At 34.9% G+C, this 25670-nt stretch overlaps 1 protein-coding gene across 3 annotated transcripts in view; it reads right to left on the reverse strand.

Moving 5' to 3' along the window:
- Positions 1-25670, reverse strand: part of LOC122806720 (CUGBP Elav-like family member 4) — a 1919882-nt gene that overhangs the window by 1520106 nt on the left and 374106 nt on the right. For all 3 annotated transcript variants that reach the window (XM_044077371.1, XM_044077372.1, XM_044077370.1), the window contains exon 2: positions 17398-17480. In XM_044077371.1, coding sequence (XP_043933306.1) covers positions 17398-17480 — 83 coding nt within the window. The remainder of the gene's footprint in view (positions 1-17397; positions 17481-25670) is intronic.

Below are 25670 nucleotides of genomic sequence, written 5' to 3' on the forward strand. Positions count from 1 at the left end.
GCCACAATCCAGCCCAACAAAGTATTTTATCTGGCCCTTAGTATGTCCAGCAACAAACTGTTTTGAATGCAGGGAAACATGTTGGCATGCTTCTCGACCTCTTAGAGCAGGAGATCTGGACAAAGCCATAAGTAATGGGGGGACAAAGGCCCAAAAATAGGGACACTTTTTAAATATTGCTCTTACCAACTTAAAAAGTTGATAAGATAACCATTTTTCATTAGCCTACATTTTCTGAAGGGTGTGAAGTCTGAAACTCAAATACCTGTCATCATTTTCTGACTTCAACTCTCAGAGACTTGCCAGTGATTTGCCAGAAAACCACAATTTTATGAGAAACAGACCAAAAATATTTGACAAAAATCTGGACATTCTGCGAATATCTGTACAGTTGAAAGGTATGCATGTTGGCCATGATAATGTGGCCCCCAAACCTTACCAAGTATGGTAAGTAATCATGAACTATATGATAAGTGGCCCATGACCAGAAATGGTCAGACAGCCCTGCTATAGACCACCCCTCAACTTCAGCGGTATGCATAGATTAGTTAGGGTCTATCCCAGGCAAGGAAAGAATGGGCAGTAGAGTTCTCTCTGGGCCTGGGAGTGAGTCAGTCCTTACCCATATAGGGAGAAGGAGTGGGCCAAATGGGAAGAGACACCAGAGCTGTTGGCTTGGGGGTGGGGTGTAATGGGACAGGAAAAAATAGAGTTTAATTATTTGAATCAGGGATAATGTTTTTGACAGAAAACGATGCAGTTTTGCCATACTAATCCACACTGAAGCTGAAAACTACTTAATCTGATTTATGAGAGATGCACTTATATAGCCAAACTGGAAGCAAAGCTCTCTTCACCCAAGATTGGACTAGACAGTCAAGAGGAGAAGGTAAACAGTTGCACCACACCACACTCATCACATAGTGCCTCAAAACCTACACCACCAAAACACACACATAGTAACACAAAACACACACCTACATTCACGGAGGCGGTCAATAAAAATCTGCTCAAGCAACACAGACATCGAAAGCAGAAACTCAAGCAACCCCCTCCCAACACAACCCAAATGACACATAGCCCACAAACTCAGTGTGCCACTCAACCACAACCCAAATGGCATAACAACATACCCAACACTCTAGTCATAGCTGACTCTATAGTCAGGCACACTGATCTTCCACTCACCAGGCTAAACAAGGAGAAAGTTACTGTCAGCTGCCTGTAGGGTACCAGGATCCCTCACATAACACACACAAGTACAAATATGAATCTGCCATTGTCCATGTCGGTCTGAATAACCTGAGACATACCTCCCTGGACTAAATGAAAAGAGACATGGAGGAGCTCTTGGATCTTGTAGCCCAGGCAGATATGATCCTAGCCTTGAGTAGCATCCTGCCATCATCCAGAATGATACCACAGTAGAAGGACAAAATGATTGATTTCAACAATTGGCTAACTTCTGGTGTCATTCTAAGGGGATCCAGTATCTGTCTGCCTGGGATGACATGATCGACAGACCATGATGCTTTGGCAGAGATGGCCTGCACCTGTCGCCCTTGGGATTCCAGATACTGGCTAAGGTTCTTGCCACCCCTATCTTGCCTTTTTAGGCAAGGCTCAAATGACAAATTCACCACCGTAACAGGTACAAGCAAGCAAAATCTGATGGTAATGCTACTCAATGCAAGAAGTCTAAACTTCAAAATGCATTCACACAAGGCACTCCTTAAAATAGAGAACATCAACATCTGTGCAGTGACAGCGACCTGGTTCAAGATGCCAGAGAGCACCCATGCAGGCCTGTCCATATTCACTAAGGATATCCACACCTCCAGGCTAGTTGCTCAGCATAATGCATCTGAGATTATCCAAGTGCAACTAACTCTGGGCAAGACCGCAATCCAAATTGTAACTTGCTACAGATCCCCCACCATGCCCCAGGATTCCCAGTCCTCATTTCTTGATACACTGGAAAACATTAGGGTACAAACCAACACCCTAATAATGGGTGATTTCAACTACTCCACCATTAACTGGGAAAACTACTCATGTACCAACTCTTTTGCTCAACATTTTCTGGAATTCATAAATACCAGTGCCTTGGATCAACTTATCCACACCCCCACCAGGAGCAGCAATATCCTAGACCTGGTCATTACCAACATGGGCGACCAGAGTTCCACACCAGAGGTCAATTCATCATTGGTCAGATCTGACCACAAGCTAATCACCCTAGACATCCACATCCCGCCCCACCCCCCCATTAGGGAAACCACTGTAAAAAATATTTCCAAAGCCAACTTCACACTTCTTAAGACAGAAATGGCAAACTTCACGACACCCATGCAGATGGACGATAGAGGTACGACTGCTGAATCCTACACAAATGCACTTTATAAGCACTTACAGGAGTGTATGGATCATGCTATCCCTAACAGAACCAAGATGCTATCCTCCAAAAATGGAAGCCAATCTGGTGGTCCCCTGCCATAAACAAACTCAACAACAGAAGAAAGAAACTGTTGCAAAAAAAGAGTAAAATCCCATGATTAGAGGAACTCCCTGGTCAGCCTCAGTAAAAAGCTGAGATCCCTCATAAAATCCTCCAAAGCTAGTTACGAAAACAAAATCGCCACTGATTCTACAGACCACCACAAAGCATTCTATAGCTATATCAAGAATCTCAATGGCAACACTCAGATCTGAGTTACAGCACAATGGCACTAAATATATAGAAACAACTGATATTGCCAACATCCTGGCAGATAGGTTCAGTGCTAACTTTACGCCCCTCGAACCCCCTAAAGGGCCAATTTCTATACCGGAAGAATGCAAAGTTCCTGTAATCACAGCTGCACAGGTAAAAACAACACACTTCAAAGCAAAGAACACAGCATCCATGGGGCCTGACAACATCCCAGGCTGCATTCTATATGAACTACAGAATGAATTGGCACCCCACCTAAGCACCATGTTCAAGCATAGCCTCACCTCAGGCTTTGCGCCCAGTGAATTGTGCACAGTGACTGTTATCCCACTCCACAAAGGGGAAGCCACCATGGACCCCGGGAACTACCACCCCATTATCCTAATGAGCCTAGTCTGCAAGACCATGGAACGTATCATCATGGAACTTATAAACAAAGATATTGGTAATCTCCAAACTCTGGACCCCACCCAGTTCATGTTTGTAAAAGGCAGATCATGTCTCCTAAACCTGACAGACTTCTTTGAAGCAGTCACCAAAGTTGTAAATGAGGGTAAGATGGGTCACACAACCTATCTAGATCTTGCTAATGCTTTTGACACCATCCCCCACTCTGGAATTATAGATAAACTCACTAAACTAGGTATAAATTCTCTATGTCCCAAGATGGGTTGCCAACTGTCTCACTGACATAACCCACACTGTGAAAGTAGCAGAGTCCAAATCTGACTTCAGACAAGTGTCAAGTGGAGTACCACAGGGTTCAGTCCTGGATCCTGTCCTGTTTGGTATCTACTTTTCTGAAGTACAGGCTAAGACAGAAGGTCTTTGGCTAATAAAGTTTGCAGATGACTGCAAACTAGTGGCCATAATCGAAACTCCTAACGATGTGGACATCCTACAAAAGGGTCTCACTGAAACAGATGCCTGGTGTCAAAGCCATGGCCTCAAACTCAATGCCAAAAAGTGCATTGTCATCCCCTTTGGTATAAACTCTGTACCATGAGCTACCACATAGGTGGTAGTCTACTTAACACCGAAAGTGTGATAAGAGACCTTGGGACACAGGTGGAAAGTAGTCTCTCCTTTGATAATCACATCGCTGCAGTAGTCAGGAAATCCTTCTATGTGGCACACCTCATCACAAAAGGTGTCTCATCCAGGAAAAAAGAGGTCATTGTTCCCCTCTACACGTCACTCAATAGACCCATTATAGAGTACAACGCCCCTTTTGGTATGTACCTCACAAGACATCTACAACAACTGGAAAGGCCACAGAAATACCTCACAAAGAGGATTACCATCCTCAAACAGATGCCCTACGCAGACCGTCTCAAAAAACTCCAGCTTTACTCTGTCGAATAAACCTACTCAGAGGCGATCTCTGTCTAACGTACAAAGCTATGTCAAACCCAGAGCTGTTGGATATGCTCCACTTAAAGGAATCCCAATCCCTCTGAGCTACATGGTCTAGGGACCTAAACCTTGTCACCACAATAAACAGAACATGCTGGAGGGACAGATTCCTGTCCCAGAGACTTCCCATACTCTGGAATAAACTACCTATCTATAGCAAACAAAGCTTCTCATTAGCACTCTTCAAGAAAAATCTTGATGATTGGATGGGAAATAGGAAATTCACCCCGGGGCTCACCTCTGTGGCTCTGCTCAACAGGGGCACAGGAAAATAATTTTTTTGGGTGGCGAAAGTCAGGGTATATTTTTGGCTAGGCTTATATAGGCCCTAGGGCCAATAGCCTAGTACCTACCTATTAGCCTATAAACCTATGAACTAAATCTTTATCATTCATTTTATGTTAGTGATTTTTAACTACTGTCTAAATCTACTAGTATTCTCTCAGTGAAACAAATCAAAAGTTTCAAAAGGCATAATACATCCTAATTTGCTTCACAATCTAGGGCCCTGGTATTATAAGTGCTCCACAATGCAGTGAAATATATTTCCCTATGCATTATTTAGCTATGTGACAGGGTCATCTTAGCATGTACAAAGAGCTTTTATTATTTCAGGGTGCATACCTTAAACAGTTTGTATTTGTTTTCTGTTTTCATAGAAATCCACTGAACTTTCACTTAAATAGTTTTGCAACATCCATAGCAAAGTCTCCTCCTGAAAAAGTCAGTCTTTAAGTCAGATCACAATAAGTGTCTTTCAAATAATTCTGAAATATTTTCTTCTCATAACTGTAGGAAGTAAATACAAATGGTTTATAATTGTCAGAAACATTATAATAAGCATACATATGAATTGTGATCATATTTATCGATAATGCTAAACAACAAAAATGAAATTCAGCTGTAACACAGCACTGATTGTTGGAATCCAAGGAAAAACAACTGTCACTGTTATTTGCTATCACATTCTATACTGTATAAATATCTGCTATGACATAGTTTATTGCTACAAATAGTCATATGCCGACAATTTATGACTTAATTTACAAAGATTTTGTGCACAAAAGGCTAATCAATAAGATCATATTCCTCATCTCTCATACTTACTCCATTGTGATTATCAGCTGAGCTATTTTATCATCTCTAAGGAAAGTATTTTTTATTTACCTTCTATGAATAAGTAAATGGTCCAGTTACCTAAAGATCAATTTTATTGCTGTTTACTGTGAGCGTTTTCGTAAGAGTAGATATTCCAACTTCTTCAGACAAACTCTGTACAGTCAACATTCACCTTGGTCTCACAGTAGCCGACTCAGACTCTCAGCTAAACCTGCGTGCTACCCAACTGTTATTTTTTTTTCCATTCCCCAAGGATGGCTCAGCTAACCCTGTTAGATCATCCCTGTTCCTCTGACAGATGGCACAGCTGCAATGCTATTCCCACTCGAGCTGCAGCAGCCCTGCCCACCGGCTGTTGTACGCTTGCCTTTGGTTGGTCTGTGCTGAAGTTTTTCTCCTCCTTCTCAACAACCTCAGCTCCACCCTTCATCGCATCCGAAGACAGGGCTGCTGCGGCTCGGGTGGGGGAAGCATTGCAGCTGCGCCATCTGTCAGAGGACCGGGGATGATATAACGGGGTTAGCTGAGCCATCCATAGGGATAGGAAAAAAAATAATGGCTGGGGAGCATGCAAGTTTAGCTGAGAGTCTGAGTCGGCTACTGCGAGACCAAGGTGAATGTTGACTGTGCAGAGTTTGTCTGAAGAAGTTGGAGTATCTACTCTTATGAAAGCGCTCACAGTAAACAGCAATAAATTTTACAAAGTTTTTTCGTGTGAGCAGTGTTTAGTAAAGATCAATTTTATTTGAGATACATATTCCTTGTGACAAATATTTAGTTTTTGTGCTTAATCAGAGTTTATTTTTATTAACCAGTTATGCACAAATACATTAAAAAGTTAAATAATAAATTTATTTGTCCGTGTATGTACATATGCATATCTTGTTTTATGTTTGCATACAACTCTATTTTTTATGTGTGTGTGTGTGTGTGTGTGTGTGTGTGTGTGTGTGTGTGTGTGTGTGTGTGTGTGCGCGTGCATGTGTATGTGGAATATATGGGTGTCTGTTGTGTAAGTTATGAACTATTTTGCATGGCAGTCTTGAGGAACAAATTCCATTTACCTAATTCTACAATACAATATATCTCAGGCATCATAAAAGACCCATTCTATTAATTTATTTTTGTCTGTTGTCTTTAATTTACTGCTTTCTGTTCATTGCAGTGCAAGTCATTTCAAGGAAAAACAAAAAGCACTACCTATAAGTGACTAAATATAAAAGCTCAAAACTCAAATAATTGATAAAAAAGGAAAACATATTTAAATAGTTTTTTAATCCATGATAATTATATTTACCAATTCTGTAGTCACACTACAGTGGGGTCTCACAGTAAAACAGCTGGTTAGTGCAATCAGCAAATTTTAACCACACATACCAGATTGTTTTTCATTTAACAAAAGAAACTTTAAATCAAAGGTATGTATTTCACATATACACCTATAATATAATATATATGATGTGTGTGTGATTGTGTGTGCATGTGTGTATCTATATTTGTATATATTTAAAATATGAATATGCACAGACCACACACATCTCTCTCTCTCTCTCTCTCTCTCTCTCTATCTATATATATATATTTATATATATATATATACACACACACACACACACACACACACACATACATACATATATATATATATATATATATATATATATATATATATATATATATATATACATATGTGTGTGTGTGTGTGTGTGTATATATATATATATATATATATATATATATATATATACATATATATATATATATATATATATATATATATATATATATATATATATATAGTTGTAGTTGAGAAGAGTAAACACTCATACAAGTGAACACTTTTTACTGATATAAAAAAAGTGAATGCTCATATGAGTGAACATTCTTTTTAATGATGGCTTTGCTGGCAGTCTTTTGAAGGAGATCATATTGCATTGGGTTAAGGGAATCTGCCTTTACCCTGCTATTGTACTATCTCAGAGTTGGTACATATAACACACAGGGGGCGTGGGTGGTTCTGGTTGCTTGCCCCTTTCAAAAAATATTTTTTTCTGTTTTCGATCATTGTAGATTCACTCTAAAATTGTTGCTGTTTTTTCATTCACACTTTTGAGCAGTTGATTATTTCTTAATTTGATCATGTATATACATCTTCTTCTTCTTCTGTCAAGTTGCATCATGTATATACATCTAAATACTAAATATTGACAATACCCAACAACGTCAATAATCAATGATTTAGCAATGGTAAACAAGCCCCCCTTCCCTCATATACCCCTTGCTAATTATATACTCCAACTCTGAGGTTGCACAACAATTTTCCTTGTGGTACAACAATAATTGTGTCAATATTTAGTGTTTATATAATTTTTGCTGATGGCATTTAGGAAATTAGACAGAGGTGAGGTAGAACTCAGCTTCTCACCTTATTTTGTGATTACCTACTTTTTGAATAAACACATTTCAAAAATATATGCTGTTTAGTGAGATGAAGCTTTAGAAACCAGTGTTTGCTATTTTTTCTAAAAACATAGGCATAATATTCACTGCATTTCTCCTTTCAGGTTACTTCTTCCCCATAACTGGGAACTTACTTTATCTATCTATCTATCTATCTATCTATCTATCTATCTATCTATCTATCTATCAATCCATCCATCCATCTATCCTTTATTGACTGTTTAGTTCCACTTGACTAGAGGCATCTTTTCAAGTTTGACCAAGAGAAACAGGGATGCAGATGGAGAGAGAAGGAGGTGATGGAGTGGTGAAAGAAATGAAGTAGGAAACAAATAACAAGACTGAAGAATGTGTGCAAGATTCTGAGGAAATGTTTCTAAGGAGCCTGTTTAATTGGGATGAGTCAGCAAATGATGTATATAAATGTATAACCCTCCAGTCTGGAGAATTGTGGGATGATTTACTTAAAGAAATGATAGTCTAAAGTGAGCCAAAGAATGAAGAAGATGTTATCTGGGGGGAAAGCATGGAGAAAATACAAAAGGAGGAGCAGAGGTAATCCTGAAGAATATTGGTGAGATGGAAAAGAAAACATGCATAGAAAGTAAAAGAAAGCAATAATGGTGTAGCAGCAAAGAAAGCAGAAGAAAATGAAAAACAGAAATATGTAGTAAGGATTCAAAGCAAAGCAGACAACGAAATGGACAGGTATGACATGTGGGACAATTTAATAGCTCCTTTGGGTGTAAAAGCACATGAGGTAAGAGCATTTATTCTTATTAACAAAGAGACATTTTATGACATTATATTTGAGACTGCTTTTTCAATGGAAAATTTTCTTGTAGAATATGAAAAAAAAGAAAGGCTGTAGATCATGGAATCTTTATTTAGTTGTACAACTTGAAACATGTAGAAAGAGAAAGTGTGATAGGACATTTGAAAGCTTTAAGCAAAGAAGTATTGGGCATTGCAAAGGTTTATGACAAATGGGGTTTATGGACTGGTGACTGGGACTGTAATATTGTGTTAAAAATAGAAAGAGAAAAAAATTATACATACACCAAGGATAATAAATGTGGAAGGAAATAGAGGTGTTGTGAAATACTGGGAACAGCCCAAGATATGTTTTTTTTGTTTGTTTTGTTTTGTTTTGTTTTTGTGGAAACGGAGGAGATTTGATAAGTAACTGTGACAAAAAAAAATGTTATATTTGTGGGAAAATTGGATATGATGCAAAAATCTGAATTGAAATCTTAAAAATGTAACAAAATTGGATATTAATGGATAGATTGCAAAAACTGAAATTAAGAGTAAGGAAAAATAAAAAATAAATGAAGAAAGATTAGAAACAGAGAAACTAAGGTGAGGAAAGATCATCTGGAATTTGGGAATTGAGAGATTTTCTGGAATAGACATATTCTGTAGAAATGCAGTAAAGATATTAGATGTAACTTTAGCAAAAATGGGAAGATTAACATTGTAGATTTAAAATGGAAAAACAAATATACAGAATTATAACATTATGTACTTATATCATTTGTAAAGAAAGGAAAAGCTTATTTCATCAGATTTTAGACTATGTAGCGATAAATATGAAGATTATAATAACAGGAGATTTTATTTGTGATTTAAGAGGCAAACGTAAAAAGAAAGGAAATGATATAAGAAAATGTTAGAAGTTATACATTGTGGTAAGTTAAAACTCTGGGATAAAAAATTATGGATTTACAAAAGGATTATGTATAGAAATTTAATAGATTATTTTTTAGTATCAGAAGATTTAGTTATAGGAGAAGATGTATTTGAAACAGGATTTTCTGATTATCTTGCAATAAGGTTAGAGATAAAGGAAAACAAGGCCACTGTAAAAATAACCTAAGGAACAAAATGGATAAATGAGAAATCGTGGAATAAAGAAGGAAATGCATAATTAGTACAGTTATTGAAAGATGACATTAATATAAGAACATTTTATAAAAACTGGTCTGAGTGAGGGATGATATTTAAGAAAAATATGAAAAATGTTTTCGGCACTGGCAATATGATATGAGAAAAGTAGAGAAAAAATAAAAAAAGAACATATAACAATGCAGTGAAACATTTAGAACATAATGGTAGAAATTACTTTGACAAAGAAAATAATTATATGAAAGAAATCAAGAAAAAATAAAACAAATGTTATATAAGCAAAGATATTTTTCAATAAAAAAGAGAAAAACTATCAGTTACTTAAGTACATTAGTAAAGGAATATGATAGTGCAATCAGAGAAATAAAAGCATAAAAAGAAAGATAGAAATACTCAGGAAAAGCTTATAAATAGTGTAGTACAATATGTACAAGAAATGTTTAAAGGAAAAAGAAGCTAGTGAAAAAAACATGGAAAGTAAAAAAAGTTAACAGAAAAAGAGAATAAAGAACTAGAAAAGGAGGTTTCTTTAAATGAGCTAGATAAAGTATTAGGATAAGCAAATATAGATTTGTCTGCAGGCCCAGATGGAATAGGTTATGAAATGTATGCAAGTGCAAGGGACTAGTAAAAAAAATATATATATTTTTAAAGATTTTGAATGAATGGTTAAATGAAGGCTTTGTATATAAAGAATTATGTAGTGGAATACTTAAATTCATATGGAGGAAAGAAGATAGAAGACAATAAAAAAGTGGGGACCAGCAGTATCGAATAATCATGATTATAAGATCTTTATGAAAATAATACAAAAAATCAGTGTACAGTAATAATAAAGAAAATTTACTTGTAAATAGCTGGTTAAGCCAAGAGGTACATATGAAGAGTGAAGTAAGACAGGGGTGTTCAATGAGCTGTATAAACTTTAAATTAGTTCTGAATGTGAGAGTATGTGAAATAAATTACAAAATGAAGGAGGCAGGGTATATAACACCTGAAGTGCTAAGAATTCCAATTCTGTTAACATATGCACAAGACATTATAATAATTGCAAAAAAATGCTGATAAAAGAATTACTAATTTGTGGAAATGAGTGTCTGGAGATGATAGGGATGGCTTTAAATAAAGAGTAATGTAAAGGTTTAGTTGATGTAGTAAATATCAGGAATATATATCTTACAATGAATGAAATTTCTGTTTTAGGTATAAAATTTGCGAATAAAGATGCAAGTAGAATTCAATGGGAAAACAATAGAAGAAGTAAATCAAACATGTCTTTCATGGAGAACATATACATTATCATTCAGAAAAAGGCTTATTTTTTTTAATTCAGTACTGATGGGGAAAATAACATGCATACTGTAGCAAGTCTATTTTTGCCGCCAGCAGTATTTGAAATGGAATTATTGCAAAATATTTTTTTTTTCATTTATATGGGTTCTAGATTAAACCCAGAAAATGAGGAGTTTTTCAAGTAAATAAAGCAGAAGGAGGTTTAGGGTTAATTAACTCAGTGTTATCTGCTACTTCGTTAAATGTGTACAAAGTATTAAAGTTGATGAATGAAAACAATGACAGATTAGTATCAAAAGTATATAAATGTAGTAGTAAAACAACAGTGAGGCAAACAGACAGCTCAAACTTGTTAAAATCCACAATGAAAATTTATTGCACAAAAAAAAAATGGTAAACGCTTTCACTGTATAGCTTCCTCAGACCTTCTAGCTGAAACACAGTTCATTAATTTTATAAAAAGATTTGAATTTATCCCAACCAATGAAATGCTTCATAACATTAATTCATTAATGAAGGTATTAGTCAGTAATCTATTACATAATTTAATTATATTGGTTGTGATAAATTCAAATCTTTTTATAAAATGTATGAACTGTGTTTCAGCTAGAAGGTCTGAGGAAGCTATACAGTGGAAGCGCTTACCATTTTTATTGTGCAATACATTTTTGTTGTGGATTTTAACAAGTTTGAGCTGTCTGTTTGCCTCGCTGTTGTTTTACTGTTTGGATTGATTACTACATTTTCTTCAACAAAGAGGCATTTATCTTACTGAGTGAAATTTTTACTTTTTATAAAAATATAATCTTTATTAAATTTAGGGGTATGGTAAAAAAAAGTAAAAGAGAAAGACTGTATAAATGAAGAAATAAAATGTTACCAAGATAAAATATTTTTGTGAAAAATAAAAATTGATAATGTAGAAGAAGATGGAAAAATATGAGTCATAAAAGTTTACTATGTAAAACCATGGGAAATAGATGAAAAAAATTAAAGCTATAAAATCAAGAAGGAAATGGTGTAATGAAAAAGTAGAATGTCAAGGATTTTGTGGAGACTGGTAATAATTTGCCATTAAAAGGAAATATGTCATATAAAAAGAAAAGTGAAAGAATATGTTTACACTATCAAGAAGAGGAAACTACAGAGGATATGTTTTTGAAATGTAAAACAGAAAAAAAGTTATCGGGGAAACTACATAAAAAACATTTTTTTAAAGATATAAAAGAAGCGGATAAAATAAACATGGACATGATTAAATATGGATATTATAAGAATAGAAGTAAAGAATATGTTAAAAGAATATATAAAAAGTTATTTTGTATTATATGAGTTTTATAGAATAAAAGAATAAATGAAATTATGTTTAATGGTAAATGTTTTTTTGAACAATATTAAGTAAAATCAGATAGTGGTTATGGAAAAGGAAGTGTTGGTCTAATAGGGATGGACATTTAGTATGATTGTAAAAGAAATTATGAATATGTATAAATGGATTTGTACATTTATATATTTGTATGTATGTAAATATTTGTTGATAAGTAAATATTTTGTAAATAAGAGTTATTTTTGCAAATAAATAAAGGACACTTTTCTATTTGATACATGCCATGGGTTTTTATACATCTACCTGAGATAACACCAACTCAAGCAGATGCTTTATTATAAGAAGGATGCTAACTTTATGCCTAATAAAAGTATATCCTTGTCCCCTTCACTATGCTGGCAGTAGTACATTATTTCATTTTGACTACACAGTTGTTTTTTTCTCTTTTTTACATAATCCTTCACCTATTCTCAGTCATTCATGCCTCCATCTATTCACTAATGTATGCATAAATGCAACTTATCATCCAGTCATTCATTCACTTATGACAAGTAAAAAAGTCAAAAAAATATATGTATATATTTTCTGGCAGAATAAATGCTGTATATCCTGTCTGCTACAGCAAGTAAAATTGTCGAATACCTGAAATATGACATCTGTGGTATCATAAAAGGTACATCTTGATCAGTTTTATGACACTTCTCTTTGTAACGGTATCAGTATCAGGACTTAGATCCTACTGAAGATATTTCACTACAAATAGAGGCTGATAGAAACTTGTATATATAGCATTTTCATATAGTTGTATAATACTGAATGTGTAGTATGATGTTGGAAATCATGATACCACATGCCAGAGCTCTATACCTGTGCCTTATTATGTGTGTGTTGGGGAGTAATCATCCAGGATGCATGGTTTTACTATGGAACACCAACTTTCACAATACCAGTGAGCTGAAATGCTAAAAAATAATGCCCAAAACACATAAGGGTGAAAAAAATCAGCTTAAGTGTTTTTTGTAAGAAGGCTAGAAACACGGTACTCTACAGTCCCCTATCTTTGTTCAAATAAGGAGTATAGTGCCCACTGCCCTATCTTAACTGTTGGTTACCTCCTTTCTGTACCTCCTGGGTGAGCCTGTATATATACCTATTTATCTATATCATCACACACACACACACACACACACACACACACACATATATATATATATATATATATATATATATATATATATATATATATATATATATATATATACAGGTAGATATAGATAGATATGCAACAATGGTAAACATTCTCAATTATTTCTATGATTAGATCAGACTAACAGCTTATTAAACCTACTAGCTAGTGACAATCTATTACTATGTTAGAAAGTAATATAAAACTATTCTGTGACTAGCTGCAGGAAAAACAAAAATGACTTTGAGATAGTGATATGAAGAGACACAGCATTTTATTATGTACACTGCCTTCACTTCTGAGAACTTTAAGTATGATGGAATATTACTGGACCAGTCCCTAAACTTTCAATATCACTTCTCAAAACAAAAGCCAACGTTAACAATCTCCTAGTCTGGGGAAAAAAGGATTGTGTACTTTCTCTTACCTAAAGGTAGAAATACCAAAGAAAATGAAATCTTACTCACCCAGCTTGAATGCAGTCTACACAGCCAAGACATAAAAAAAAATGTAACCTCACGTCAAATAACATCTTAACAGTCTGCAGACTTCTTACCCTTGACCCTCAGAAAAAAAACACTTTTGTACAGTCCTTAAAGTGAAATTTATTAATTAATTAATTTATTTTTATTTTGACATTTATTAACTGGGATAGTTTGACTGAGCAAAATCCCTTTTTCAGCAGAGGCCCGGGGAGAAAAGCTCCACAGTACAACTTACTTCATTAAAGTAACTAACGGGATTAACAGTAGCATACATAAATAATCTAAGCAGAGAATAAACACACACTTTTTTTATCAAAGCTCAGAATGGTAAGATAGGTACAAAAATATAGCTAGCAGGAAAAATAGTAGCAATACATAAACACTCCTAGCAAAATAATCACAACTGTACCTCAGAACAGAAAGGCTAGGGAGAAACAAAAGTAGAAGACATTAATAATAAATGGAAATTATACAGCTATAGTAAGACTGCAGTGGTGGTGCTGAAGTATCATTGTCGCCTTACAGTAAGACGTCCTGTTCGATTCTCAGCTAGAGCGTCTTCTGTGTGGAGACATGCGTGAATGGGCGTACCTTCACTGGAGGTTGTGTGTCACGGCTGGCAACTCGGCACGTAAACATCTACTGCCAATCATTAGCATCTATCTTTAACTCTTACTTCATTAACTCTATTAGTAAACATATTCAAACCTCTAACTCCACTGGTACCTGCAATAGTATCACTCCTTCATCACTAACAGACTCCTTCTCAGAGAGGGAAGGAAATTAGCTCAAAAAACATCAGAGGGAGGTTGAATACAAAAGGAATAAGTCAGTTCCAAGAAGAAGAAAGTGAGAGCAGGAAAGGGGATTACAAATAAATATGTGTTTAAACACTAGTGCACAGTTTTATATGAATACTCTAACAAAGCTGCTACTACAGTGTTCATATATACAGCTGCAAATCAAACTTAGTGGATATAACATAAAGCACTGAATAAAGGTAATAACAGGGACCATATCAGGGAAAATGATGTATAACTGCTGATTGCTTTACTTAGTCTGCAACGGATAGAGTTGCATGCAGTCAGGGCATAACATAGGCTAGGAAAACTACTTTATTGATGTGCCAATACAGTAAATACTATAGTTACAACATAGAGATTGCCAAATAAAAGATAGATTGCTTCAAATAAAACAGAGCTGCTCACTCTTCCTGGCCTCCCTTCTATGGAAACTTAGGGACAATTAAAGTTTCCCCTTCTTTGCAAGATGATTCAACAGAACAACCTTAAATCTCAGACCTCACGTAATTTATCCATGCATCTTAAACTATCGTCAGCCTACCACAGATTCTGAATAATGACACTTCAGTACATGGAATCCTCTCTCACATGAAAACAAAGACACAAAACTCTACTCCAAATTCATGACAATGCGTAAAAAGTACCTCTTTAAAGACACTGCATGTACATGCCACAGCACACAAGCCAGCGCCTGTTGACGACCAACAACAGTCCTGCTACTCTTTTTATACCCTCTCTCCCAGTTATCCTTACAGTTTTGAATTCACTTTCCTTGGAAATGCTAATTTCTCAATTTGCTTTTCCACTTTAATATGTTTTTTCTTTAAAAAAAAGCTACAAATGTTCACCTTTTACTGTATATAACTAATGAATTGTATTCTCTGCTGTTAACGCCTTTATGTATACTGCGCTCATGATACTTACCATTGTATATCTGACATGGCTTTCTATACCACTGAATTACTCTTCATAAAAGTGTTATTGCTGCACCTTCCTTGTGTACTCAGGAAATGGTTCAGGTTTTCTTTAGATTTATGTTTTAACTCATTACATCTGAGTGATGCCTCCAGTTACATCTGCAGTTAAGTCCTACTGATGCCTCTAAGTGTCAAATATTGTTTGTTCATATTTGCATCAATAATTCCAAACTATGCTATGTCCAAGGTTTTAACATATTTCATCTTAAAGCTTACACAATAGTAAACTCAACTGCATTAATATTTGTCCTCTGTTTATTGCAGGTAAATAGATATTGCCTGATTTTATGATATTAATTTGTATAGATATAATTTTCACATTTTTATCTCAACAGCCAGGTAAATAAGACAGAACTCCTTAGCATCAAATGAAAGCTCTCAGCTAGATGAATAAAATACTGCTGAGAGTACATATGTAACTTGAGTGGTTGCTGAGATATTATAAGTTGTTTACAAAAATATTACAAATGTAATAGTTACTTTGACTTACAAAATTTGGTTTAAGACTTAGAACCTAAAGAATACCACCACTACAAAAATAGTTTATGCTGAAGGATTTTCCATTAATACTTCTTTCATAAATAACCCTTATGGTTCCAGGGATGTGAACATGTGTTGGAAATGTGAGGACATAATTTGATTCTGTCAAAAGTCTTAGGCTCCGCCCATTGGAAGTTACAGTGCAAACTTCCTGAGTTCCATTGGAGTGAATGAGTTAAAAGTAACAATGCATGATCTACCCCAAATAAACTACTGACTATCTTCAACTAGTCTTTTGCTTAAACTAGTGACATGAAGCATGAAAGTAATGAGAAGTAATAAAAAATCTTGCTTTAAATACTTCTATTACAAAGACAATATTTTCCATGGTTATATTGCAAAATAATTCGACTGCTTTCATTTTTCCAGGTAAAATAACGGTTTCAATCAATTACACATTCATTTGGAAAACAGCACTCACGATGATCTATTCTAAACTTAAAAAATTAACTTCTCGAAATACACACACAAAGCAGAATCAACCTTTACTATAGTGTCTGCTTTTATTCTGTGATTTACTGTGCTGAACAGGATCATATTTTCCTCATGTTTACAGAAATTTTGTTAAACAAAAGGATTTCAGCAACATAAATGAGAGTTATAGCAAGTGCATACCAAATATTATGCATTACAATGTTATCAAAATGTGACAGCTCTCAGCAGGTCAGACAGTGAGTAGAAGATTTTCAGATTATTATTCAAGTATAAAAAAACATATCAAACACCAGTCTCTCCAGAACTCTTAAATATTTTAATAAAGAAACATGACACCTTAAAAGATATTCCCCCAAACAACTAGGAATAACTATTCCCTTCATCCTTCATAGACTATCTCACACACACACACACACACACACACACACACACACACACACACACACACACACACACACACACACACACACACACACACACACACACACACACATACACATGCTGTATTTGTGCTAACTGTATTTGTGCTGCCAGCATAATTTTAAAAATCAGCCATAACTTGGCATCAACAATGCAAAATATAAGAATAAACTGTAAACTAGTTTGTCTTTTTATCTTCTGGCATCAGTTCAAAGTTGAGGTTCTTTTTCTTTATGATTTATCCATCCCTGTAATCTTTAGTAATGTAATACTGTTTTTTTCTTGAGAAAGTGTTTGACAGCTGATCAGACCTACCCCAGGAAGCGTCTTCTGTTCATGTAATGCACTTTGGGCCTTCAGAGCAGACTCCCGGGCACAGTATGTAAGAAAAGCACACCCTAAGAGAGCGAGAAAAGGATGGCATTGTTAGAAAACAGTCATGAGCATCCTGGCTAGAAATCTTCACCCCCTCCAAAATCAATCAATCAATAAATAAATAAATAAAAAACAAATAATTAAACATCCAGCTTATCCCATCAAAGAAACATTTCCAGTACAACTGCATTCATTCTGTCTTCAATGCAGGCTATAAAAACAGTAGTATAGTTAGGATAACCATGACAAGTATTTTACAGGGAAAAAAACAGTTGTGTGTGATATAACTGCAGTGCTTTTTACATTTGTTGTTGTTTTTTTTTTTTTTACTGACATATTGTTATGGCTCAGAAACACAAAAAAAATAATGTATTTTGTTCTGGACCCTATTACTTTGTTGGCAGTCCTCTCTCAGAAATGAAAAAAAAAAGTATCTTGCAAAGTGTATAGGTAAACCACTTCATAAATTTATGAGTATTTTTTTAAAGTCAGATATTGCCATGGTATCTATCAGCTGTGACATCACATGTGGCCATGCTACTTATTTTTGAAGACTATGATGACAAATAGGTCTCTGATGAACTTAACAGAGATCAGGTCCTATAAAATACAAATAGGATGAGTAATCCTCATAGGTACACTAACCAGAAGGATTGATTCTGTGAGTTTTGTAGCAATATATGATGGTGAAAGATTAGGCTGCATAATTTGAAACTCACAGCAGGAATATGGCTTAGTATGTATTATCAAGCATTGCAATAACACAGCCAAGATCACAGTACAAAACTCTGAAAAGGACCTGAAGCAAGTAAAGGCCTCTGACATTCATTTCATTGTAGTTGTTAGGTATAGCTGTTATGAACACATTTCGTCATTATGAATTACTTTACTTAATTACATTATTTCTGGATTTCATAATGCATCTGTACAGATAATAATAGAGCTCCCTATCGGAATATCAGAACAGCAATGCCAAGTCACAACAGAAAAATGAAAAAAGAAAAAAAATGAAAATGCAGGAGAAAAACAAATACTGAACATTGCTTTTCTGCTTTAAAAATACTTTTTTTGCACATAGTCAAGCCTCAGTCACTCCCAAACTTGTATATACCAATTCTGAGATCTCCATATCCTGGAAAAAAGTAATATTTTGAAAAAATGGCAATCTTGGACTTAATATAAGTAAGTCTGGATGTTTATATTTACGTTCTTTCCATTATGGGACTCTGCATGTGGAGTCGTACCTTTCAAATGGTTACCAAATAACAGACAGCTGGATATGTTTTAATGTGTTTTTGCCATGTTTCAGTTTAAAAGAACAATCAGGAAATGTAGGACATGCAAAGATAGAGTGTTTACAGAATTTACAAGAAAAGAGACATGAAAGAAAAACCTGAGTGACCATTTCTGAAACTCATTGAATCATTACTGCTATGACTGGGATGATCCGTCTTTAAAATGATTATTTTGTTTCACAATTCCATCGTGTGTGTGCCTGTGTGTATGTATGCATATGTGTGTGTATGTATGTATGTATATATCTACTTATAGTATATCTATATATATATATACAAAATACCTATATGCAAAATATATGTAAAATATTTTGCACGCCCCATGCCATTGTAATTATCATTTAAAAGTAGACCTACTACAGAACCAGTTTTGTTGTCATTTTTGTATGTCCCATTTAAACTCATGTCATGACATGTGTATTACAAAAATAAGTATGAAAGGAATGTTTGTTGTTTTATTAGAAGTTTTGCTTACTTTAAAATCTCTACCAATAAAAGACAAATAAATAACATTTCAGAGATGGTCTTGCAGGCAGAATATAGCAAGAGACATGATTAACTACTGCACACTGTGCTTTACTACATATAAACATTAAGATAATTGAAAAGGATATCATTTTAAATTGGAATATGCGTAATATTTGTTCAGATAGGGCTAATTTCTTTTCAGTTTTTAAGGTATAGTTTGTGTTTCAGTAACATGGAGTTCTTTTGCTTGTATGGCTCAGAAAACCTGGATAAACAGACATAAATACTAGGCCAGCATGACTCATAACTTTTGTAGTAAATGGACAGTGAATGAGTTATGTACTCCATAATACTTTAAGTATGCCATTCTCATTTAGAGATGAGAGATGTAGGTTTGGCATAATAGTTAAGTTTTTCACCTCACAAACACAAAATACAGGGTTTGATTATGGCCTCGAGTTATTAGCTAGGGTTAAAATGTCCCTTCAAGGCAGCAAGCCAAGTATTTGTCTATGAACCTTTGAAGAAAACCATAATGCATTATTTCTCTTAGGTCTCCATTTATTTTCAGTAAAGGCTGCTGCATCGTGCAAATGGATGCCCTGTCATTTTTACATCGTTAAGCTGCATGATGCTCAAAATGCTGAGAAAGCATCCTATATTTAAAGTGAAAGGATTTTTTGGCAGTTAGAATCAACCTAAAGAATAAGTTATTTCTTTCAGGGTGTTATTCACAACATTTTATGGAGTATATGTGGGGGAACTGATGCATATTTGCAATGAGGGTTGGGAGGGTGACCTAATGGTTAAGGTGTTAGCCTTACAAACACAAAGTGCAGGGTTTGAGTCTCACCAAGGATAATTGGCTAGGCTTAAAATGTCTCACAAGGGCAGTTAGCCTAGTACTAACCTATGAGCTCCATATACCCCCATCAGAAAGTTCTACACTATTGCTTTATTGGTACAAATCTACCATGTGACTATCATCTAAGAAAATTTCAGGCATCATGCAAAAACTCACAACATTGTAGCACTGGAAAATGAATGATGTGAATGCCATATTTTCATAATATCTACTGAGTATACAGTAGGAAGAAGGGACTGAGTCAAATTTTAAACTGTACATCAATGTCAACAATCATATTTACTTTAAGTGGTTCAGATATTTTACCTGAGACAGATTTTGGACCTCTACACACATGAAAACAGATACAATTTTCTGACTACATCAATAAAATATGTGATGTAGTTTTTAAATTTAAATTTTAGAATTGTCTGCAGCATAGATCTCCAAAGCTGCTTCATCGACCTTCTATGATAATTGCTTCAATTTAAACTTAATACATTCTAACACCCCATTGATTAAAATGGCCTGCCTATGCAGCTTAATTTTTTACAGTAAAATACTAGCTGCTGATATAACATTTCTAGGTATAATTAACTTATAACACATTCTTTCCACTGTTGAGTGAAACAGACTAACTGCAAATATTTTATTAGTGACGCAAAGTATCATTCTATTTTTGCAAACATTGCATATGTGGTGAAATTTTCACAAATTATCACTCAAATATGCATAATCCACATTTGCAAACATTTGGCAATGTCGTGAATTTCCAATGTTTTTGCCAGACTCCAGAAGAGTCACTATGCACTTACCAACTTTTTATGATGTGTGTTTTTATGGAACTGGGGCTTTTTGGAATATTTTCTGTATCTATGTCTGCATGTTTTATATCTGTTATTCCAACTGACTGTATCACTATATATAATTCAGCTTATCACCCTATTCTTTTTAAAATACATGAGATACCTCTCCAGAAATGTTTCCAAGATCTGCAGTTAGATGCACGTGACATGCCTTCTGCAATATGTGGAATTTAGTAATGCATTTTAGTGGACTTGTGATAGTTTAGATCCATGTCTCTTAAAGGGTATGGTATCTCTCTCTCTCTCTCAGAAATTTTAATGATGGAACTATTTAAACTTATTTCTAACTAACTGAAATTATCATGAAATTGATGCTACAGAAAGCATATTTTGAAGCTAGACATTCACCCTTCTGTGGCATATATATGGATGCAGTCGCCATACTGATGCATAGATGGTGATCTGTGTACCTTATAATACTATCTTAGATTATAATGGAGCTTCTAGTTTGGAATATTGAATGTGTTTTGTATGAACATTGTTATTAGTATTGATTTTGCTGAAAGTTAACATATTGCCACCTTGGGAACATTGATGCTACTCATAATTTGCTTGCTGAACTAATAATAATTCAGTTTTCCTTACTCTTTCAAATAAATGTCAGTTTTAAACATGTACAGCTGATCACAAGTGTTGCATATTCCCACCCTAAAGTCTCATCACTGAGCCATCATAAGATGTATCACCTTGCCCATGGCTAACAGCAGAACAACATTTTGGCAAGAGCAGAAAATATGCCTCCCTCTTATTTAAGAAAGTTCAACAGAAAGTCTCTCCAAGAATAGTATGTTTTGCATCAGTATACCACAGCATGAACCACAGTAGTAGGGTAACACTTTTAGAAAAGGAAATATGAGTACACTAAGATAAAGGCTCAAATAAAATATCAGTAGAGAACACTCCCATCTGTACTACAACAGAAAAACACCAATTCTTGTACACTTGAGTGTACTAAAGTAACAGATGGTGGGCAATTATTTAAATAAGGATAGGTCACACAATCGCACTAAGGGTCGCAGTTGTACAAGAGAGTCTATCATTCAATTCTTGGCTGAAGTGCCTTCTGTGCTTGGCCTACAAGTCCTCTTTGTATTCATGTGGGTGTTTTCTGTGGTGCTTTGGCTTCCTCCCACATTCCAAAGACATCCAATAAGATGGATCAGAAACTGTAAATTGTGAGTAGATGTGGGAGCATGTGTGATTCAAAGGACAGAACTGATAATATACTTCTCTTTCCTCCTTTACCTTGAAAACTCCACAGAAAGTAGTGGCTGTCCTCTGGGTCATTCTATGAGTCAGATGTGAGCAGTAAAAAAGTGAACAAGCAACCAAAGGAAGATGTACTGTTTCTGGAAGAATTACATTTGATGATAGACTGTATGCACAATGACTTTGGAGAAATATAGAACAAACAAGTCCTATCCCATTTAAATTATTATTAAGCCCTAATACAGTTTATATAAATATATATATATATATATATATATATATATAATTACAGTTTATATTACATTTAAATTAAGTCCTATTATACAGTGTGTGTGTGTGTGTGTGTGTGTGTGTGTGTGTGTGTGTGTGTGTGTGTGTGTGTGTATATATATATATATATATACATATATATATATATATATATATATATATATATATATATATATATATATATGTATATATATATGGGTCTATATTAGAACATCGAAGTTTCAAAACTTCGAATGTTCTAATATACGAACCCTATTCAGCGAAAGCTGAAAACATCGAACATGCAAAACAGCAAACTTTTTCCTAGGGAAAAAATTTTCTGTTCCAAAACACATACATACATACAAGCACACCAAACAAACATCAATCCACACACATACACCTAAAATCTTACACCTAACCCTACACTAAACTATACACACACCACTAACTATCCACTTACCTTAACCCAAATCCAAACCCTAAGATCTGTCACTGTCGCACACTCACCTCACCCGCGCCCTAACCCTAACTCACCTACCCTACCCTAACGCTCACATCCACACATTCACACACTTACCTGACCCGCGCCCTAAACCTAACTCATCTAACCCGCCCTAACCCTCACGTCCACACAATCGCACACATACCTAACTCACACCCTAACCCTAACTAACCTAACCCGCACTCAATCGCACACTTACCTGATCCTGACCCGTAACCTTCCACCACAGCGCTGAAAATACCGAAGCAACAGAAATGGACAACCAAATTCTTTCCCTAGGAAAAAATTCAGTTTTCTGTTGCTTTGATATTTTTAGCTTTCACTGAATAAGGTTCGATATTAGAACATTCAAAGTTTTGAAACTTCAATGTTCTAATATAGACCCTATATATATATATATATATATATATATATATATATATATATATATATATATATATATATATATATATATATATATATATATACACTTTACAGTATTACATTTAAATCATTGAGTCCTATTAAAGTGGAGGAGCTTAATGATGTCAGTTTAGTGGCAAAAACAAAGAGAAGTAGAAGACAGAAGAAAGAAATTTTCTTTTTGTGTGTGCAAAGCAAAAAGTGATATATGGGGAGTAGTTTAATATATAGACATAGATGAAAAACTCAGCTGTAATTTGCAAATAAAGATATTGGGAGAATGAGGTATGATTATATACATATATATTTAAAAATGCTTTTATGATGAAACCCAAACTGCACCTGTATGACAGGGACCAGAACATCAGTAACATATTTTTTGTGTTTGATTACGAACAGAATGGTTGGTAGAAAGATGGAAGTCACATATTACCCACACATTGACAATAATATATTGTAGTGAAAGGAAAAAAGATGAGGTGCTATAAAAGCCTTTAATGTTTCTGTAGGGTGATGCTGGGATAAAGAATTATTGCAGGAAAGCAAGTGGAATTTGTGGAAACTTGAGAAACTATAGGTACAGTCTGAGTGAAATTTCCAATCTTGTAAACTTTTGTGCAGAAAGTCATGTAAATTTAATAAGAAGAATATAATAAAAAAGAAGGAAATGGAAGATTATAATGCTGCTAAAATTTCATATTAACAATAAAGATAAGGTAAATAATCTAATTGTGATGTATGTGAATATATGAAAAGAAGATATTGGGTGTTAAAAATATAGATAAAAAGGCACCACATATCGACATAGGACAGCTGTTGTGGGTCTATGTCCAGTCACTGAATTAAAATGTCATTGAACAGCTACTAATCAAATGTTAAATACCAAATATGGAAATTACCAGACAAGCTTATCTCCAAAAATAATATCATCGAATGGCCATAGTTGGCCAACAAGCAGGAAGTACCGGGATGTGTAAAGTAAGCTAAACAAACCCTTTTTTAAATGTGCCCTATTCCCCTCTGTAGTGTGAGCTGTGAGTTGGTATATATAGTTAGGGGGTTGTGGGGGGTGTAGCCCCCACCTTGGTTAAAAAGGTGTTTTTATGAATGCTGTTCATGATGTTGGCCGACTATTATTTTCGGAGATAAGCTTGTTCGGTAATTTCCACATTCGGTGCTTAACATTTGATTATTAGCTGTTCAATGATATTTTAATTCGATGGCTGAACATTAAAGCAGCTTTTGTCGAGTAAAGACAATGTAAAGTTAATTTATAAATATCTTGGTGACTAAGAAAAGGATGGTACTTGAAATGAAGAAGTAAAGAAATAAAGTGGTAATAGAAACATAGCATGATTTATCAATAGCAAATTAGAAAGAACAGCAAACAAGCTAAGCAATAAAGGAAAGGAGTTGATAAGTATCTTTTAGTGCATAAGAAATAAAAGCAAAGATGTGGAAGTTAATAAGCAGGAAAGCTCTGTGATCGATGGGTTACCAGCAGACATGAACAAATATATTTGTAGGAGAATTAGTATGTTTGCTTAACATTTTTAATAAAAAAATACAAGTGAAATTTGAGTGGGTGACAGAGTTAGCACTGCATTTCTGCTTGAAAAGAGAGAGTACAGGAGCCCATATAACTAGAAGCAAATTAGTTTTGTTTTTCATGTTTACTTTTTTAGTTATTGAAATTTCTAAACCATGGGCAGCTGACCTTTTTCAGCCATGACCATGGCTTCATATGGAATTGTAGAATGTTTCATATGTGCAAAAAGACATACATACAAAGGTTACAGTCATCTTCACAGAGGAATGCATAGTAATTTATTGACATAGCATTAACTGATCTGACAAACAGTAGCAACATAAATTCAGAAGTGAAAAAAATTGATTTTTAACAACAGAAAAAAGTGCTTTTGCAGTGGAGCAAGCCACCTTGCACCACTATACCAGTGCTTCTATGAATATACTAACTCTGAGATTGAGCACTTTTGGCAGTAAAGACTGTTGTAATCTCATTAAAACCAAGTCCGCCTATAAGAGTAATCAAAGTATTTGACTTGAACACAGGTGACAAATTCCATTGCAGCTAATGTTTCTGTACTGAAACATGTATCCCTTTACAGAGGCAACTGTGACACCCATGCACTGGCCCAGCAATCAAGGAGCCTCAATCCTCACCACTAACACCAGTGAGGGACATCCATATAGGCAAAGGATAATAAATACACACACATTAAAGTACTATTTCCCTTAAGAGTACACAGAGATCACAGTCAGTCTGGGGCTGGTTTCTCCCTTTCTCTCCAGGTCCCCAATACGACTCTCCACAGGCACAGCTATAGGGTCCAGATCTCAGCTAGTGGGCATGC

The sequence above is a fragment of the Protopterus annectens genome, chromosome 7.part0 (assembly GCF_019279795.1).
Source record: "Protopterus annectens isolate FY-2018-M chromosome 7.part0, PAN1.0, whole genome shotgun sequence".
In the NCBI taxonomy this organism is placed as follows: Eukaryota; Metazoa; Chordata; order Ceratodontiformes; family Protopteridae; genus Protopterus; species Protopterus annectens.